Source organism: Cotesia typhae, unplaced genomic scaffold, assembly GCF_013202065.1.
Source record: "Cotesia typhae breed Kobodo isofemale line unplaced genomic scaffold, CoteBio_Ctyphae contig_26, whole genome shotgun sequence".
In the NCBI taxonomy this organism is placed as follows: Eukaryota; Metazoa; Arthropoda; class Insecta; order Hymenoptera; family Braconidae; genus Cotesia; species Cotesia typhae.
The window spans coordinates 1,712,760-1,733,401 of record NW_027423732.1 but is presented as its reverse complement, the minus strand read 5'-3'; the positions used below and the strand labels follow the sequence as shown (position 1 = coordinate 1,733,401).

Here is a 20,642-nt window from a genome sequence, read left to right as displayed (position 1 = left end):
GAGAGTGTCCTACAAAGTGGGGGTAAGAAAAGAGCACAATTTGGCCACACTTATCACTGGTCCGACGCATCACCTCCAGTGGTAGTAGGAATCTATGTATGAACTTCGCTGTGCATTCACAACCACTAAGTAAGCATAAAAACCATAAAAATTGTTTAATTATCTGAAGTAATTTATTAGGAGTATCTATTGAAAAATAATTGAATATAAGTAAAAGAATAATAGGAAGCCGATATTATGGATCACCGCCAAGTGCCTCCGGTTATGAAGGATACTTCTCAAAAGCCGAAGCAAGCGTCACGTTCTATAACAGACAACAAGCCGGCGATGGATTCTGACGATAAAATGAAAGTCCAGAGTAACTTGGCAGAGCAAGATTCAACTGCAAAAAAAGGAATAAAAGTTCAGGAGGACTTAAGTAAAGAACATTCAACTTCCTTTTCGCCGATGAGCTTTGAAAGTCCTGGAGCGTCGTCAAAAATAAGCTCTAGAGAAGTTAAAGATTTACAATCCGTGTCATCGAAGTCAAGTTATTCGGACGTCTCAGCCAACTTGGAAAGTCCAAAGTTTTTGAAAAGCAGAGATTTCTCTTTTATGTCATCGTTACCATCGAGCATTTCCAACGAGTCGGTTGCTGGAACAGTTGCATCTGAAGCTCGAGACAGTTCTAGTCTTCAAGGAAAGATCAGAAGCCCACCGCGGCCAACATGTTTAATTGATAGCAAAAATGCATCTTGTTTGTCTCACTCGCAATTAGGCAGCTCCAATTTAAGAAAATCTGTTTCGAACTTACATAGTTCAAGTATCTACGACATTCAAGGTTCTAGTGAAGGTCCGGAGTTGTCAGAATTGGCTTCAATAATAGAATCTAATCGCAGCAGGAATTCAAGAACTTCTTCGAGCGGCGTTAACAAGTCTTCTGCTCAATCTTATCATCCAGACACCCCAACCATTGAAATTAATAAATTTTCTCCGACGAGAATTTTTGAGCAGTATCATACCAGGTCTCGTAGTGTCTCACCCGACAGACGTTACAGCAACATTTTCACAACTGAGGGGCAAGATGATTCCAACATTGCACCGAGAAATCTTAATATCGTTGAGGAAGAAACCCCATATCAATGTTTCACAGAGCCACCTCTTACCTACGATGATTATAAAAAAATTTATTATTATCCTGGAAGACTGTTCATTGTCGAAGATGACGAAAACAAGGATTCGTCTAGCATGATTGTTGAAGTAAATTCTGGCCCGATCAGTATCAATGATCCCACCGAAGATTTTAGTATGCTTAATCAAATAGCTGGCGCAGAGAAATGTGATTCAACTATTCAGGTAGACGATACACAAGAAATCAAAGATTCTTTGGTAGACACTTCTGTCATGCAAGCTTCAGGATCTGAATCGATGGATAAAACTACATTCTACGATGCGTTGGAGCCATTAAACTCTTTGTCAATCGAGGAAACACCTTGTGTTTCAAAGCCAGTTGAAACTGTCAAGTCTCCAATGACCCCAAAGTCCAAAAAAAAATCCGAAAGTTTGTTCCGAAAAATGATAGAAAGATCACCGTATTTAAAGTCAAAGCCCATTGCCTCCTCAAGTAAAGTTGAAGATTTGAGCGACAGTACCATTGTAACCGAGGAAGAACATTCTCGAGAGATCAAACGTATAAGAGATGCGCGACAAATGCCAGGTAAATATAATTTTATTGTTTAAAATTCTCAATTTTATTTAATGCTTATATTTATTTCTAGCTGGTATGTTGGTTAAAAGTAGCTTTGTTGTGTTATTAGACGGTAATTAAGGTCTTATTACCTGCTCGTACAATTCTTCCTATTACTTTGTAATTGCTTAATACTTTCTCTTCCGGTTTTCTGGTAATTGCCAGGTAGAAAATCTGTAGGGTCAATAGATAATAGTTTCTTGGCAAGCAGAAATTAAGTATTGCTGGAACTAGCTTGATGACGAAGCATAAATTAACTCTTGGCAACAATACCTTTGAAAATAATGTTACCTGAAAGTTGGGAGTTTACGGGATAAACATTGATTAAAATTAAATTAAATTCTAATTATTGAATTTTGTTTACAGAGGTGCCAAGTCCACCCTCGCATAGACTGACAGTAACAGAGGTCGTCGATGCAGAGACAGGAAAGCCTCGACTAGATGTCCTCAAGAACCACTTCATTCTCGAAGGTAGAATCGATGAAGAAGCAGCATTGCGTATCATCAATGATGGCGCTACTCTTCTACGAGCCGAGGAAACAATGATGACAGTTGAGGCTCCAGTTACTAGTGAGTCATTTTTTTCATTTTCTTGTAATTTTTAATCGTAAAACAGATAATTGATGGATGGCACGGTGTGAGAAAGAATCGGAGTAAAAACCTTGCTAATAATTTTTAATTTTAATAAATATTAATTTTAATAATTTTTTTGTTGTTCAATTGCAGTTTGTGGTGATATTCATGGACAATTCTACGATCTTATGAAATTATTCGAGGTTGGAGGTGACCCCGAAACTATCAACTACCTCTTTCTAGGTGACTACGTAGATAGGGGTTACTTTGGTATCGAGGTGAGTTTATTAATATTCTAAATTAATTCTCATCCGGGCTAATATCACTAACTATCTATGAACATATTGTATTTTCTGTATTTTTTTCCATTTAAACTTTTTATGCTTCAATACTTGCATGCCTTTTTGTAAAAAAATAATTTGCCTCCTATCACCAGTTCAGACTACTTCTATCATTATACTATAAAATATTTTCAGTGTTAAAAAAAAATTATTTTTTCAATATAACTCTACGATCCAAAATATATAATGAATATAAGCTGATTTTTCTCGTAAAAAGAAAGTTTTTAAAAAAACTTGTCTCAATATCATTTTCCATTATATTGATCTTAATTTAATTTAATTAATTTATTTTAGTGCGTATTGTATCTATGGGCACTGAAGTTGTGCTATCCAACCAAAATGTTCCTACTCAGAGGTAACCATGAGTGCCGGCATCTCACGGAATGTTTTACATTCAAGCGAGAATGTAAGTTTGTATGTTTAAATATTAGTACCCAGATAGCAATATGACGTCTTTTACAGTTCTTAAAGAACTCTTATTTAAGATTTAGACGTCAGAATTTTGATCAAAATGAGGTCTCCAAGACGTTTCGAGGACGTCCAATGCGCCACCTAAAGAGTGAATCAGGACTTCATAGAGAGAGTTCTTAAAGAGCTCTTTTTCTGACTTCAAAAAAAGAGTTCTTAAAGAAGTCAGAATTAAGAGCCCTTTCTGACTCCAGAAAAAAATAGTTCATAGAGGGTGATTTTCAGGTTTTAATTCTAATTAATAATAAAAAAGAGCTTAAATTGAGAATAATCAAGTATATTAAAATATATTTTCTTCGAAGTAAAAAAAAAAAAATGCTATCGCTCGCAGCTTAGAATATGAATTTACTAGCGGTCACCCATCCAAGTATTTACCATGACTAATGCTGCTTAACTTCAGTGATGTGGTGCCCTCTGGTCTGCCTTGGCTATAGCTGCTCCTAATGAGATAGTAAATTTTTTTTTTCTACATAAGCTCTTATGTTCACATAAGATTATAAACGACTTATAGCAACGATAAAAAACTTGATATCAACTTTTCTACCCAAAAATAAAAAAAATTACCTTTCGATTTAATTATCGATAATGATTTAATTTTTAATAAGTAGAATTACTGAACGTTTTGTTATTTATGATAATATTTTTATAATACAAAAATAAATACACAGCGAAATGAGTTTACTCGAATGCGATTATTTTTATTTTTCTATCATTTTAAAAATTCTTCAATAACGTGAAAAAATTTTTCTGTTCCATATTTTGACGACGTACATAATCAGAAAAAAAACCTATTCAAGAGCTCCTATTCTTGATGTCTTACGAAGTCAGAAAAAAAGAACTCTTAACGAGCTCATATTTTTAATGTCTTGGAAAGTCGAAAAATAAGACTTCTTAAACAGCTCATTTTTTTGACTGCTTACGAAGTCGGAAAAAAGACTTCTCAAAGAACTCATATCTGTGATGTCTTATAGAACTTAAAAAAAACCTTCTTAAAGACTTCTTAATTAAGAGTTCCGAAAAATGAGGTCTTTAAGACGTCACATTTGGAGTTCTCAAGGAAGTTTTTGAAAAGACATCTTTAAGAAATCCTTCTGACTTGGATGTTGTCTGGGTAATGTTCGGAATAAGTTGAGATATTCAAGCTTTTCTGTCATACCTGGTTCCATCCTCATTCCCAGTTCTGGCTTATCTGATTTATATCGAGAATTTCATGTCTTTGACGTTAAATGAAAGTAACTATTCACAAATCTAATTCTGATTTGCTATAAAAATTTTCTAAAGCCGCTGGTAATTTTTTTTTTTTTTTTTTACAATGAAACTTTCAGTTATGCATAAACGGGGATACAATTATTGACTTCCCATGTTTTTTTTTTATTACGTACATATATCTATAATTACTTAGTTTTTAAACAGTTTTTTAAAACGGAGATTGTTAACAATTTTTCTACTCCAATCACTCTACTCACATCAATAGTATTAGTTATTAATGTATACTTCTATTTAAATTATTTTCATTCTATGTTTGAAAGTTAATTCAAAATACAATTTTTTATTAAACTTAAATTTCCTGTCTATACAACTCTTGAGTATTGACTATTTTGAGTGTTAAACCCATCATTAATGTTAAATATCAGCCAGCTTAAATAATAAGATTCAATCATGATTTTTGATTATTCTAATATTTAATTATCTTTGAATTTTCTTAATGACCATTCATCCTTCCGCTTCATCAGTAATTTGTATGCTAGAAATTTTACGAAAAACTAACATATTTTATTGTTTCAGGCCTTGTAAAGTACTCGGAGGAAGTATACAATGCGTGTATGAATGCATTCGACTGTTTACCACTAGCAGCCCTGGTAAACAAACAGTTTCTGTGCGTTCACGGCGGCCTATCACCACAAATCCTGGTCTTAGAAGACTTCCGATGGGTAACGCTTTAATATACACATTAATACACCAAAAGATTAATTCCATTCTGATTACTAAGCATTTAACTTTTTTCAATATTCACCGTTTTGGCTGTAAAAGTAAAAAATTCACCTTTTAATCAGTTATAAAAAAAATCAACTTTACGACTAGGATGATTTATTTTTAAAACCTAAAAAAACTTCGGCACAAAACAAATAAAAAGGAAGTTGGATGTTGTTATGCATCAATGTGTTAAGAACTATTACAATTTTATGTTCTTAACACACTATTCCATAACCGAGTCAAGATTTGCAAATAAAAATTCTAAAAATATACAACGGAAGAATAAATAGAGATTAATTAATATTAGATCCATAAAGATACACTGAACTATTGTGCCAACTCTGTAATATGAATCAGCTCTATATATTTGACATGTTATTCATTGTGTGAAATAGTGTTAATAATTATTTGTAATATTTATAACTAATAATAATTTTATTTTTTTCTTTTTGCAGTTGAACAGGTTCAGAGAGCCACCATCACATGGTCCGATGTGTGATTTACTTTGGTCAGATCCAACCGAAAACTATGGTAATGAAAAGCATTCGAAATACTTTATACATAATAGCGTTCGGGGTTGTTCATATTCCTACAGGTAATTTTATTATTTAATAAATATTGAAACATCAACTTTTATTTTTCTTATTAAAGAAAAATGATTTTTCACATTAAAATAAGTGATTTTATACTTACCTTATTTCTGTTAACTTCTCGGAATTTAAATTTGCAAATTGAAGCTTAAGGGAATTTAATTTTTTTTTATCTAAATTTTGAAAATTCAAATTTAATTTTTTTTTTTTTTTTTTTTTTTTTTAACATGAAAACTCTAAAATTTGTCATTGCTTGTAATTATTAATCTTACATCACTGTAATTCATTATTGTTACTTTTATCAACAGCTATGCAGCGTGTTGTGATTTTCTGAAAAAGAACGATCTTTTATGTATCATAAGGGCGCATGAAGCACAGGACGCTGGTTATCGTATGTATCGTAACGACGAGAGAACAGACTTCCCATCGCTCCTAACTATCTTCAGTGCACCCAACTACCTCGATGTCTACAAAAATATGGTCACTTTTATTTTTATTTATTCCTCAATTCGTTTTATTATATTTTTATTCGAATGATAATCGTTAATCACTTCACACTGTCGTTTATTTCTGATTTTTTATTATTAACTTTAACTGCGTTAAATAAAAATCAAGCTAAATTCTGAAGTTTAAAGTAAAAAATTAATTTTTTTTCCATTTATTCGTGGATGTAATTTGATTTTAAATATTCAAGAATAATTAATCAAAAAATGTTGATGTTTGCTTTTATCGCAAAGATGTTGAAATTAATTAACTAATAAGGAACTAACTTCTATTTTTTCATTGTACAACCAACTTCAGAATTATCTCATACATTTTACTATGAGATAAAATCTTTAAATTTTGAAATGAACAATTTAAAAATAAAAAGTTGGAAAAACAAATTCATAAATAGCTTTTTTATATTTTTCTTCTCAAATTTTTCTATATTTTCACAATTAACTTAATAATGATCAGAAAATTGTGGTTTTGAAAGAATAAATCAGATTAAAATGATTAGAAATCTTTGTAAGTGATTAATGGTGACAACGGAAAAAAAGAGAAAATTTTAATTAGGAAAAGAAGTATAAAAGTAAAATATTATATTAATATATAACTTTTAATTTTCAGGGGGCTGTGATCAAATACCAGGGCGGCGTACTGAATGTCAGACAATTCTTTTGTTCGCCACATCCATACTGGCTGCCAAATTTTTTGGATGTGTTTACGTGGTCCTTGCCATTCGTTTGTGAAAGAGGTAATAGAACGTTTTCAATAGCTATTGAGAAAATACAATTTTAGCAAATATATCTCCACTGTGTAATATATCGATACTGCCATTCTAATACGTCGTATACCTTAAAATTTGACAAAGTGACTTTTTTTGAAAAATAGAATTCTAACAATATCGTGCAAGTCGTTGTAAAAATTTAAAAGTCAAACAATTTGATAACTATTTTTAAATAAACAATTTTATTCTTAGGATTTTATTCTATTTAATTAATTTTAAAAAATGAACTAGTCTTACTTCACCATTTGCTGTGAAATTTTCTAAATTTGGGATACGACGTAATAGGATTGCTGTATCGATAAGTAATTTATAACTTCTTACTTCAAAACTAAAAAATAAAAATCTCAGGAATAGTCCATTATAAATCCAGTTACAAAAAGTCGCCATTAAATTAAAAACATATTTTACTATTGGTTCCAGATATACTCAACTTTTTTTTCTATTTAATTCTAAAAATTAAATTTTTCACACTATTTCGAAAATCTAGAAATAGAGCAAGCAAATAATTACATTAAATAATATAATATGATTTTACTTTTTGCAGTTACTGAGATTCTAGTTGGTGTATTGAACATTTGCACAGATGACGAGCTCGCGAGTGAAGCCTCCCTCGAAGAAGGTAAAACAGGCCTTGTCTTACTAACTTCTATTGTTCTTGGTGTTTTTGAGGAAAAAAAAATTAATTGAGTAAAAAACAATCAGAAAAATAAGGACTCAATCATGAAATAGAATTGTTTGAATACTTACTAAATTTATTTATGCTAATAACTTTTCCTTATTTGTTATAAGATATTCTTATTTTTTTTTTATGGAAAATTGTTTTTGTAATTATGGTTCACTGATAATTTTTTTTTTTTTTTTGGTTTAGACGCAGCCGCAAATTCACGTAATGAAGTCATCAAAAACAAGATAAGGGCGATTGCAAAAATGGCTCGAGTATTTTCCGTCCTCAGGTAAATTACTTATTTATTTTTACGAATGCTTTTTTTTTTAAATATAGTAATAATAATAATATTTTTCAGAAAAGAGAATGAGATGGTCTTGAAGTTGAAAGGACTAACGCCCACAGGTTTCCTTCCTATGGGAGCACTGTCCGGTGGCAAACAGTCTCTGGAAAACAGTAGGATAAAAATTTTAATTAAACAGAACACTTAATAAATAATTATCTTGACAATTTACCTGGATTAAAAATATCATGTATGTATGTGAGCAGACAGGATAAATAATTGTGATGAAATATTTTACAGTGCTCAAAAGTTGGGAAAACCTATCGTTCGACGAAGTTAAGCGTTTGGACGCTATTAACGAGCGAATGCCGCCGTTTAAGGACGTACCGCCTACGCCAGCAGATGAGGAAAAGCCTGCCGCTGGTGCTACTAAGAAGAAACAAGAGTCGTAAACTTCTTGCTAGAGGTTAGCTAAATTTATTATAATTTTATCTAAAAATTATTTTTTGATTTGATGTAAGGATATTTTTATTTATTTTTGTTTATTATTTCAATTAATAAATCTCAATTATTTAATAATGAGAAATTTATTTTAAGTTTAATCATTAACAATTTTTAAATAGAATGCAAATTCAAAATTTGAATTTTATGTTGAGATAAATTTCAATTTTTTTATGAAAAATTATTAATTAGTTTTTTATTATTCTGAAATAATTAGTATTTTCTGTAATTACATTTTAAATTAATATAAATTTATAATTTTAGGTAAAAACTAGGAGTTTTAAATTCTGGATTCCTCGAAATATCATCGATGCTGTTGGAATAAGTCAAATCTGATATTACCCCGAATAAACACTGTGAAAAATAAAAATCCGAAAATGAATTAAATTAAAATAATATTAAAAAGAGATAAACACATGGATGAGGAAATATTCAGGATATGATATAATTTATCACAAAAATTCTGAGTAGTTATTATCACCAATATTTACTTTTTTTTTAAACATATACGTATTAAGATCTTTTTTATTTTGATTATTATGTCTTCTTGATATTTTTTAAGCATATGGAACAATTATGGAAATTTATTGTGTTTCATTTTAATGAAAATGTTTATATTTTTTTTTAACTTGAAATAACAATTTTTATTCAAGTTGTTGTTTACAAATATTATCTATTTTAATTTTTTTGCATTCTCTATTGAAAATGGAATGGGATATTTTTTTTGCGTTTTAATAATTTCAATTTGCTCAAAAACGTCTGTAAAAAAATTTATTTTGTAAGTTTTTCTATTTAATCATCAAATTCTGAATAAAAAAATAAAAAAAAAAAATGACGAATTAATACGTGTATAAAAATTGAACACCTGTTTTATAATTTATTTTATACTGGATAATCTAAGCAACCACGATATTTGTCGATAAGTATTTTTATGATTAATTTATTTATTTATAATTAATATTATCAATAATAATTTGACATAAATTTTTTTAAAACTGGTTTAAAAAATTAATTTTTAATTTTTAAATATTATTTACAGTTTTTGCAATTTTAATTCAAGTAATTTGTTTTAATACAATCACGAACAATTAGTTATAGAATAATATTCGAACTGCTAGCTCTGACGTCACGCGAGAAGAAAGATATGTGTCGCAAACCAACGCTTCGGCCGATCGTGTCTCTCTATCGCTTATTGCGCGCTTTCACTAGCGCGCTTAGACTCAGACGGAACGTGACACTTTCTCACGCGTGCTGTCGGTGTTCATCAATTTATATCAAACGTTATCACGTCAAAAAAAATTTCTTTTCCTTCACAAAAAAACGTGAAATAAAAAAAAAAAAATCCCAGTAACCGATATGATTGTATATAATTTTCGGAAATTAAAAAAAAATTTTGTCGTAAATTTAAAAATTAAAAAAAAAATTTTGGAATGTACTTGGTCGTCATGAAAATTAATTTGGCAGATATTTAATAATTTTAAGAATTTTTGTAACAAATAAATTATGACAAAAAAAAATTTTTTGTTTTAATTTTAAAAAACTAAAAATGAAATTTTTTAAAAATAATTTTTTTAGAAGAAATTTATTTGTTAAAAAAAATTAAAAAATTGTCAAGTGACAGCTAACTTTAATGTCATTTGGTGTTCGTGGTTGCAGAATATTTTATTTTTTATTAAATTCGTGAAATCCGTCTATATGTACTAGCTAGGACGTGAAAAAATTTCAAGTACACAAAGACGCACATCAAGTAAATAAATACACATTTTATAATTTATACTATAAATTTTATAGACAAATAACAACTATTTTATCAATTTATTAAAAAAAAAAAATAAATTTAAAATAATTCGTTATTTTTATTTTAATTCAGAGTGTGATGATTAAATAGAACAACTTACACAATAAAATTTTTTACAGATGTTTTTGAGAAAATTAAAATTATTGATACGCAAAAGAAAATATCACATTCCATTTTTAATAGAAAATGCAAAAAATTAAAGAAGATAATACTTGTAAACAACAACTTGAATAAAAATTGTTATTTCAAAGTAAAAAAAAATATAAACATTTTCATTAAAATGAAACGCAATAAATTTCCATAATTGTTCCATATGCTTAAAAAATATCAAGAAGACATAATAATCAAAATAAAAAAGATCCTTATACGTATATGTTTAAAAAAAAAGTAAATATTGATGATAATAACTCCTCAGATTTTTTGTGATAAATTATAACATATCCTGAATATTTCCTCATTCATGTGTTTTTCTCTTTTTAATATTGTTTTCATTTATATCATTTTCGGATTTTTATTTTTCCCAGTGTTTATTCAGGGTAATATCAGATTTGACTTATTCCAACAGCATCGATGATATTTCGAGAAGTCCAGAATTTAAAACTCCTAGTTTTTACCTAAAATTATAAATTTATATTAATTTAAAATTTAATTACAGAAAATATCAATTATTTCAGAATAATAAAAAACTAATTAATAATTTTTCATAAAAAATTGAAATTTATCTCAACATGAAATTCAAATTTTGAATTTTCATTCTGTTTAAAAATTATTAATGATTAAACTTAAAATAAATTTCTCATTATTAAATAATTGAGATTTATTGATTGAAATAATTAATAAAAATAAATAAAAATATCCGTACATCAAATCAACAAATAATTTTTAGATAAAATTATAATAAATTTAGCTAACCTCTAGCAAGAAGTTTACGACTCTTCTTTCTTCTCAGTAGGAACAGCGGCAGGCTTTTCCTCATCTACTGGCGTAGGCGGTACGTTCTTAAGCGGCGGCATTCGCTCGTTAATAGCGTCCAAACGCTTAACTTCGTCGAACGATAGGTTTTCCCAACTTTTGAGCACTGTAAAATATTTCATCACAATTATTTATCCTGTCTGCTCACATACATACATGATATTTTTAATCCAGGTAAATTGTCAAGATAATTATTTATTAAGTGTTCTGTTTAATTAAAATTTTTATCCTACTGTTTTCCAGAGACTGTTTGCCACCGGACAGTGCTCCCATAGGAAGGAAACCTGTGGGCGTTAGTCCTTTCAACTTCAAAACAGTCTCGTTCTCTTCTCTGAAAAATATTATTATTATTACTATATTTAAAAAAAAAGCATTCATAAAAATAAATAAGTAATTTACCTGAGGACGGAAAATACTCGAGCCATTTTTGCAATCGCCCTTATCTTGTTCCTGACGACTTCCCTGCGTAAATTTGCGGCTGCGCCTAAACCAAAAAAAAAAATAATCAGTGAACCATAATTACAAAAAAAATTTTTCCATAAAAAGAAAATAAGAATATCTTATGACAAATAAGGAAAAGTAATTAGCTTAAACAAATTTAGTAAGTATTCAAACAATTCTATTTCATGATTGAGTCCTTATTTTTCTCATTGTTTTTTTACTCAATTAATTTTTTTTTTCCTTAAAAACATAAAGAACAATAGGAGTTAGTAAGACATGGCGTGTTTTACCTTCTTCGAGGGAGGCTTCGTCGCCGTCACTCGCGAGCTCGTCATCTGTGCAAATGTTCAATACACTAACTAGAATCTCAGTAACTGCAAAAAGTAAAATCATATTATATTATTTAATGTAATAGTTTGCTTGCTCTATTTCTAGATTTTCGAAATAGTGTGAAAAATTTAATTTTTAGAATTAAAAAAAAAAAAAACAGTTGAGTATAACTGGAACCAATAGTAAAATATGTTTTTTATTTAATGGCCACTTTTTGTAACTGGATTTATAATGGACTATTCCTGAGATTTTTATTTTTTAGTTTTGAAGTAAGAAGTTATAAATTACTTATCGATACAGCAATCCTATTACGTCGTATCCCAAATTTAGAAAATTTCACAGCAAACGGTGAAGTAAGACTAGTTCATTTTTTAAAATTAATTAAATAGAATAAAATCCTAAGAATAAAATTGTTTATTTAAAAATAGTTATCAAATTGTTTGACTTTTAAATTTTTACAACGACTTGCACGATATTGTTAGAATTCTATTTTTCAAGAAAAGTCACTTTGTCAAATTTTATGGTATACGACGGATTACAATAGCAGTATCGATATATTACACAGTGGAGATATATTTGCAAAAGTTGTATTTTCTGAATAGCTATTGAAAACATTATATTACCTCTTTCACAAACGAATGGCAAGGACCACGTAAACACATCCATAAAATTTGACAGCCAGTATGGATGTCGCGAGCAATTGAATTGTCTGACATTCAGTACGCCGTTCTGGTACTTGAGTACAGACCCCTGAAAATTAAAAGTTATATATTAATATAATATTTCACTTTTATACTTCTTTACCTAATTAAAATTTTGTCTTTTTTTCCGTTGTCACCATTAATCACTTACAAAGATTCCTAATCATTGTAATCTGACTTATTATTCTTTCAAAACCACAATTTTTTAGTCATTATTAAGTTAATTGTGAAAATATAGAAAAATTTGAGAAGAAAAATATAAAAAAGCTATTTATGAATTTGTTTTTCCAACTTTTTATTTTTAAATTGTTCATTTCAAAATTTAAAGATTTTATCTCATAGTAAAATGTATGAGATAATTCTGAAGTTGGTTGTACGATGAAAAAATAGAAATTAGTTCCTTATTAGTTAATTAATTTCAACATCTTTGCGATAGAAGCAAACATCAACATTTTTTGATTAATTATTCTTGAATATTTAAAATCAAATCACATTTACGAATAAATGGAAAAAAAATTAATTTTTTACTTTGAACTTCATAATTTAGCTTGATTTTTATTTAACGCAGTTAAAGTTAATAATAAAAAATCAGAAATAAACGACAGTGTGAAGTGATTAACGATTATCATTCGAATAAAAATATAATAAAACGAATTGAGGAATAAATACAAATAAAAGTGACCATATTTTTGTAGACATCGAGGTAGTTGGGTGCACTGAAGATAGTTATGAGCGTTGGGAAGCCTGTCTTCTCGCCTTTACGATACATACGATAACCACGGTCCTGTGCTTCGTGCGCCCTTATGATACTCAAAAGACCGTTCCTTTCCAGAAAATCACAACACGCCGCATAGCTGTTGATAAAAGTAGCATTAATGAATTACAGTGATGTAAGATTAATAATTACAAGCAATGACAAATTTTAGAGTTTTCATGTAAAAAAAAAAAAAAAAAAAAAAAAAAAAAAAAAAATTAAATTTCAATTTTCAAAATTTAGATTAAAAAAAAATTAAATTCCCTTAAGCTTCAATTTACAAATTCAAATTTCGAGAAGTTAACAGAAATAAGTTAAGTATAAAATCACTTATTTTATTGTGAAAAATCATTTTTCTTTAATAAGAAAAATAAAAGTTGATGTTTCAATATTTATTAAATAATAAAATTACCTGTAAAAAAATGAACAACCCCGAACGCTATTATGTGTAAAGTGTTCCGAATGCTTTTCATCACCAAAGTTTTCGGTTGGATCTGACCAAAGTAAGTCACACATCGGACCATGTGATGGTGGCTCTCTGAACCTGTTCAACTGTAAAAAGAAAAAAAAATTAATATATGCTATAAATATTAAAAATGTAAAAAATCGTTTAGATCCAGAAAATCTTGAGACACTTTAATTAACTTAAGTAAAATAATAGAGTAAGTAAAAACTATTTTTTTTTCACTATCTATCATTCTAGTCGTAGACTGGATTTTTTTTTATAACTGATTAAAAGGTGAATTTTTTACTTTTACAGCCAAAATGGTGAATATTGAAAAAAGTTAAATGCTTAGTAATCAGAATGGAATTAATCTTTTGGTGTATTAATGTGTATATTAAAGCGTTACCCATCGGAAGTCTTCTAAGACCAGGATTTGTGGTGATAGGCCGCCGTGAACGCACAGAAACTGTTTGTTTACCAGGGCTGCTAGTGGTAAACAGTCGAATGCATTCATACACGAATTGTATACTTCCTCCGAGTACTTTACAAGGCCTGAAACAATAAAATATGTTAGTTTGTCGTAAAATTTCTAGCATACAAATTACTGATGAAGCGGAAGGATGAATGGTCATTAAGAAAATTCAAAGATAATTAAATATTAGAATAATCAAAAATCATGATTGAATCTTATTATTTAAGCTGGCTGATATTTAACATTAATGATGGGTTTAACACTCAAAATAGTCAATACTCAAGAGTTGTATAGACAGGAAATTTAAGTTTAATAAAAATTGTATTTTGAATTAACTTTCAAACATAGAATGAAAATAATTTAAATAGAAGTATACATTAATAACTAATACTATTGATGTGAGTAGAGTGATTGGAGTAGAAAAATTGTTAACAATCTCCGTTTTAAAAAACTGTTTAAAAACTAAGTAATTATAGATATATGTACGTAATAAAAAAAAAACATGGGAAGTCAATAATTGTATCCCCGTTTATGCATAACTGAAAGTTTCATTGTAAAAAAAAAAAAAAAAAAAATTACCAGCGGCTTTAGAAAATTTTTATAGCAAATCAGAATTAGATTTGTGAATAGTTACTTTCATTTAACGTCAAAGACGTGAAATTCTCGATATAAATCAGATAAGCCAGAACTGGGAATGAGGATGGAACCAGGTATGACAGAAAAGCTTGAATATCTCAACTTATTCCGAACATTACTAATATTTAAACATACAAACTTACATTCTCGCTTGAATGTGAAACATTCCGTGAGATGCCGGCACTCATGGTTACCTCTGAGTAGGAACATTTTGGTTGGATAGCACAACTTCAGTGCCCATAGATACAATACGCACTAAAATAAATTAATTAAATTAAATTAAGATCAATATAATGGAAAATGATATTGAGACAAGTTTTTTTAAAAACTTTCTTTTTACGAGAAAAATCAGCTTATATTCATTATATATTTTGGATCGTAGAGTTATATTGAAAAAATAATTTTTTTTTAACACTGAAAATATTTTATAGTATAATGATAGAAGTAGTCTGAACTGGTGATAGGAGGCAAATTATTTTTTTACAAAAAGGCATGCAAGTATTGAAGCATAAAAAGTTTAAATGGAAAAAAATACAGAAAATACAATATGTTCATAGATAGTTAGTGATATTAGCCCGGATGAGAATTAATTTAGAATATAATAAACTCACCTCGATACCAAAGTAACCCCTATCTACGTAGTCACCTAGAAAGAGGTAGTTGATAGTTTCGGGGTCACCTCCAACCTCGAATAATTTCATAAGATCGTAGAATTGTCCATGAATATCACCACAAACTGCAATTGAACAACAAAAAAATTATTAAAATTAATATTTATTAAAATTAAAAATTATTAGCAAGGTTTTTACTCCGATTCTTTCTCACACCGTGCCATCCATCAATTATCTGTTTTACGATTAAAAATTACAAGAAAATGAAAAAAATGACTCACTAGTAACTGGAGCCTCAACTGTCATCATTGTTTCCTCGGCTCGTAGAAGAGTAGCGCCATCATTGATGATACGCAATGCTGCTTCTTCATCGATTCTACCTTCGAGAATGAAGTGGTTCTTGAGGACATCTAGTCGAGGCTTTCCTGTCTCTGCATCGACGACCTCTGTTACTGTCAGTCTATGCGAGGGTGGACTTGGCACCTCTGTAAACAAAATTCAATAATTAGAATTTAATTTAATTTTAATCAATGTTTATCCCGTAAACTCCCAACTTTCAGGTAACATTATTTTCAAAGGTATTGTTGCCAAGAGTTAATTTATGCTTCGTCATCAAGCTAGTTCCAGCAATACTTAATTTCTGCTTGCCAAGAAACTATTATCTATTGACCCTACAGATTTTCTACCTGGCAATTACCAGAAAACCGGAAGAGAAAGTATTAAGCAATTACAAAGTAATAGGAAGAATTGTACGAGCAGGTAATAAGACCTTAATTACCGTCTAATAACACAACAAAGCTACTTTTAAACCAACATACCAGCTAGAAATAAATATAAGCATTAAATAAAATTGAGAATTTTAAACAATAAAATTATATTTACCTGGCATTTGTCGCGCATCTCTTATACGTTTGATCTCTCGAGAATGTTCTTCCTCGGTTACAATGGTACTGTCGCTCAAATCTTCAACTTTACTTGAGGAGGCAATGGGCTTTGACTTTAAATACGGTGATCTTTCTATCATTTTTCGGAACAAACTTTCGGATTTTTTTTTGGACTTTGGGGTCATTGGAGACTTGACAGTTTCAACTGGCTTTGAAACACAAGGTGTTTCCTCGATTGACGAAGAGTTTAACGACTCCAACGCATCGTAGAATGTAGTTTTATCCATCAACTCAGATCCTGAACCCTGCATGACAGAAGTGTCTACCAAAGATTCTTTGATTTCTTGTGTATCGTCTAACTGGATAGTTGAATTACATTTCTCTGCGCCAGAAAGTATTTCGGCATCAGTAGCTGGTATTTCGCTGATGCATTCCACGGAATCATTCAGCTCAATGGTAGTATTTCCTATATCTTCTGATTTATCTTGAATATCAACTAATTGAATTTCCCCCTCGGTCTTAACTAATCCAGTCATAGAAGCTTCACAAGCTTCTAATTCAGCTGTTTGATTAACCATACTAAAATCTTCGGTGGGATCATTGACACTGGTCGGGCCAGAACTTACTTCAACAATCATGCTAGATGAATCCTTGTCTTTGTCATCTTCGACAGTCAACAGTCCTTCAGGATTATAATTAATTTTTTTATAATCATCGTAGGTTAAAGGTCGCTCTGTTGAACATTGACTCGGGCTTTCTTCCTCCAAGGTATTAAGATTTTTCGGTTCAATGTTGGAATAATCTTGCCCCTCAGTAGTGAACATGTTGCTGTAACGCCTGTTGGGTGAAACACTACGAGACCTGGTACGAAACTGCTCAAAAGTTTTCGACGGAGAAAATTTATTAAATTCAATGGCTGGGGTGTCTGGATGACAAGATTGAGCAGAAGACTTGTTGACGTCGCTCGAAGAAGTTCTTGAATTCCTGCTGCGATCAGATTCCATTGCTGAAGCCAATTCTGACAACTCCGGACCTTCACTAGAACCTTGAATGTCGTAGATACTTGAACTATGTAAGTTCGAAACAGATTTTCTTAAATTGGAGCTGCCTAATTGCGAGTGAGACAAACAAGATGCATTTTTGCTATCAATTAAACTTGTTGGCCGCGCTGGGCTTCCGATGTTTACTAGAAGACTAGAATTGTCTCGAGCTTCAGATGCAACTGTTCCAGCAACCGACTCGTTGGAAATGCTCGATGGTAACGATGACATAGAAGAGAAATCTCTGCTTTTCAAAGACTTTGGACTTTCCAAGTTGGCTGAGACACTGGAAATTTCTGAATGATCAGACTTAGGTTCGCAAGCCAGCGATTCGTCCGAATAACTCGACCTCGATGACACGGATTGTAAATCTTTAACTTCTCCAGAGCTTATTTTTGACGACGCTCCAGGACTTTCGAAGCTCATCAGCGAAAAGGAAGTTGAATGTTCTTTACTTAAGTCCTCCTGAACTTTTATTTCTTCTTTTGCAGTTGAATCTTGCTCTGCCAAGTTACTCTGGACTTTCATTTTATCGTCAGAATCCATCGCCGGCTCGTTGTCTGTTTTATCAACTTCATACGACAAATTCTGAGACTTCTCATCCCATGCATCAGTGATTTTAGCGCACTCATTATGAAAACTTTTCAAAAAGCTGTTTCGAACCAAGGTCACTTGTTCTTTCTTCAATAAAGCCCCCATTTTCTCGTCTATCGCTTTTTGTAGTATATCTTCTCCCATGTTGTCTTTGGATGGGTCCTCGACTTTCTCAGCTTTAGATTCTTGACCGCGGGTGGCTTGTTTTTTTGCAGCATGCTTGTTTGAGAGCTGTAAACACAAAAATACTTGAGATACATAGACTAAACTCTCGTTAAGCTGATTATTTTCTGCTAGTTGAAGACACTGGAGTTGAGTTGACGCTGACTCTGCTGGTGTACTTGTCATCTTGCATTCTTCAACATTTTTACCTTCATCAACATCAAATTTATTTACTTTGATGTCAACCTGAGGATTTTCTGACTCCTCTTCGGCTTTCGAATCAATTTCAAGTGAACTACTAACATCCTGATCCTCGGGTATCTGACTGGTTTCATGCTCCGTCGAGGATTCCCAGGGAATTAAATCTGTTGGTAAAAATGATTCTGAAATAGAAAACTGATCAGACAATCGTTTGCAATGAGTATGAGTTCGCTCAAGAACAATACTTAGCAAATCATTTTCAATTTCTATTGGTGACTGAGATTTTTCCTCAGAAACTGACTCATCAAATAAAGTTCTTCTGGGAGTTTGATGAGTGGATTCTTGCTGGACGGCATCTTGACTCGTAATACTCTTGTTGAGCAAAAGAGCAGATCTTCTGGATTTAATTGCATCAACTGGAGTCATCAATCCTAGGCGATTCATGCGGCGAATTAACAAGTCCATCGATGGACTATTCTCGCACAAAATGGCGACATTTTCTTTCAACGGTGTCAAGACTTGATGCGCGGGAATTGATTTCTCATCCGGTATTTTCATAGATATATTTGATGTGTCGGCTGACAAAAAACTTTCATCACCCGGATGATAATCTACTGGTACATTTGCGCCAGGGGGGATAGAATGTGACGCTTGCTTCGGCTTTTGAGGAGTATCTTCCATCACCGGAGGCACTTGGCGGTAATCCATAATATCGGCTTCCTATTATTCTTTTACTTATATTCAATTATTTTTCAATAGACACCGCTAATAAAATACTTCAGATAATTAAACAATTTTTATGTGTTTTACGCTTTCTTAGTGGTTATAAATGCACAGCCAAGTTCATACATAGATTTCTACTACCACTGACAATGATTGGTTGTTTTTCAGTGGCGCCACCAGTGGTAAAGAAAAGAATTAACTTTACGTTTCTGTTATCGCAGTACCAACATAAGGGAGAAAGGTGCGTTGATAATTTTTTATATCAAGGTAGTACCCTCGCCAGAGTCATTTTCTTAAGATTTTTTAAAAATTTTGGCAGATTAATGTTCATATAATTCTGCATCGATTGGCGCAATTTGAAAATTTTTGACCATCTAGTTTCAGAGATATTTAATTTCAAAGTTTGAGTTTTGAACGCTCTTATACATTACGGTATACGGGATATCCAAAAGTTTACCTACAAACATTTTTATATCTCAGAAACTTTTCTTAGAATCTTTTTAAAAAACTAGAGTAACGTTAACTAACAACTAAACAATTTTTTAAAAATAATTTCATTGATAATTACCACACAGTTTCACAAATATTTATTAATAAGTAATGAAAAATTTACCAGACTTTAGCCGAGGAAGGGATACGTTAATAAAGCTATGGCAACAACGCAAGTTTTGTGAACCGCGAAAACAGTATGAGACACGCATGCGCTGAAAAATTTGAAAAGTTTAATGTACGTTAGGTGTAATATTATAGTTATTAATTTTATTTATTTAAAAAAAAATAACAATGATTATTTTATGAAAATAAGTATTTTTTAATAAGTAATATTTATATAAAAAAGTTAACAATTTTTATATAATAATATATATTAATCTTTGATAAGTTATAAAAATAATAGTCAGATGAAATAATAAAAAAAAGTAAAATTTAAAATCAGTTAATACATCAACACAAAAAATTTAATTACTGATTTTTCTGAAAAAACAAAACAATACTGTCAATTATTTTTTTTTCAGACATTGTAATTATATTTCCGAATAAATGTATGTAAATAAATAAATAAACGCGTGTATCAAAACAAAGGTTAGTCGACAGCTGATCCAAAACACTAGAATGTAACCATTATAAAATATCTTAACGCTCATGCAGTGTTGCCAGACTTTTTAAACGGTCAGTTTCTCGTTCGTGATTAGCTAAAAAAGTTTGGAAAATCCAAATGAGCATGCCTTAAGCGCTCATAATATACATAAATATGTTAAAAACTACATTCATAATTCTTTTCTTATATTTATATTTAAATTTTCAAGACTTGAAATTCATTTAAATTTTGTAACATATACTCAATGCAATTCGAGCGCTCTACCGCTTCCGATGGGTGCATTAAAAAAAAAAAAAAAAATTTTTAGGCGAGAGTAGAGCATACCTGCGCGCTCTGCGCTTAAGGCATGCAAAAAAATGTAATAATAAAATGAAAGAAAAAAAAATTTTTTT

The 20,642-nt window shown here is 30.4% G+C and overlaps 2 protein-coding genes across 4 annotated transcripts; one reads left to right on the top strand and one right to left on the bottom strand.

The window, feature by feature from the left end:
* The first annotated feature begins 13 nt into the window (after window positions 1–13).
* LOC141525444 (uncharacterized) lies at window positions 14–8,936 on the top strand. Of its 2 annotated transcripts, XM_074239956.1 has the most exons (14): window positions 14–129; window positions 212–1,696; window positions 2,093–2,296; window positions 2,453–2,577; window positions 2,935–3,046; window positions 4,894–5,039; window positions 5,538–5,677; window positions 5,981–6,152; window positions 6,783–6,909; window positions 7,487–7,561; window positions 7,811–7,895; window positions 7,965–8,062; window positions 8,190–8,355; window positions 8,655–8,936. In XM_074239956.1, exons 2-13 carry the CDS (start codon window positions 238–240, stop codon window positions 8,339–8,341), a joined length of 2,895 nt encoding a protein of 964 aa, XP_074096057.1. In that variant the 5' UTR covers window positions 14–129; window positions 212–237; the 3' UTR covers window positions 8,342–8,355; window positions 8,655–8,936. The 2 variants fall into 2 exon arrangements, with proteins under 2 accessions (XP_074096057.1, XP_074096056.1); XM_074239955.1 differs by having other exon boundaries at window positions 60–1,696.
* Window positions 8,937–10,233: 1,297 nt separating this feature from the next.
* Window positions 10,234–19,274, bottom strand: LOC141525443 (uncharacterized). 2 transcript variants are annotated; one of them, XM_074239953.1, is made up of 13 exons: window positions 16,433–19,274; window positions 15,832–16,035; window positions 15,551–15,675; window positions 15,083–15,194; window positions 14,238–14,383; window positions 13,799–13,938; window positions 13,315–13,486; window positions 12,555–12,681; window positions 11,892–11,975; window positions 11,560–11,644; window positions 11,394–11,491; window positions 11,101–11,266; window positions 10,234–10,802 (listed from the first exon to the last, which is right to left on the bottom strand). In XM_074239953.1, exons 1-12 carry the CDS (start codon window positions 19,137–19,139, stop codon window positions 11,115–11,117), a joined length of 4,152 nt encoding a protein of 1,383 aa, XP_074096054.1. In that variant the 5' UTR covers window positions 19,140–19,274; the 3' UTR covers window positions 10,234–10,802; window positions 11,101–11,114. The 2 variants fall into 2 exon arrangements, with proteins under 2 accessions (XP_074096054.1, XP_074096055.1); XM_074239954.1 differs by lacking the exon at window positions 10,234–10,802 and having other exon boundaries at window positions 11,099–11,266.
* Between the last annotated feature and the right edge of the window lie 1,368 nt (window positions 19,275–20,642).

Excerpts from the sequence above, each read along its gene's own strand:
- LOC141525443 (XM_074239953.1), bottom strand. The coding sequence starts at position 19,139 with ATGGATTACCGCCAAGTGCCTCCGGTGATGGAAGATACTCCTCAAAAG. Across the intron at positions 16,036-16,432 it reads AGATGCGCGACAAATGCCAG|AGGTGCCAAGTCCACCCTCG; the intron begins GTAAATATAATT and ends TTTTGTTTACAG. Across the intron at positions 11,492-11,559 it reads CGAGTATTTTCCGTCCTCAG|AGAAGAGAACGAGACTGTTT; the intron begins GTAAATTACTTA and ends AATATTTTTCAG.
- LOC141525444 (XM_074239956.1), top strand. The coding sequence starts at position 238 with ATGGATCACCGCCAAGTGCCTCCGGTTATGAAGGATACTTCTCAAAAG. Across the intron at positions 2,297-2,452 it reads AGTTGAGGCTCCAGTTACTA|TTTGTGGTGATATTCATGGA; the intron begins GTGAGTCATTTT and ends GTTCAATTGCAG. Across the intron at positions 6,910-7,486 it reads GCCATTCGTTTGTGAAAGAG|TTACTGAGATTCTAGTTGGT; the intron begins GTAATAGAACGT and ends TACTTTTTGCAG.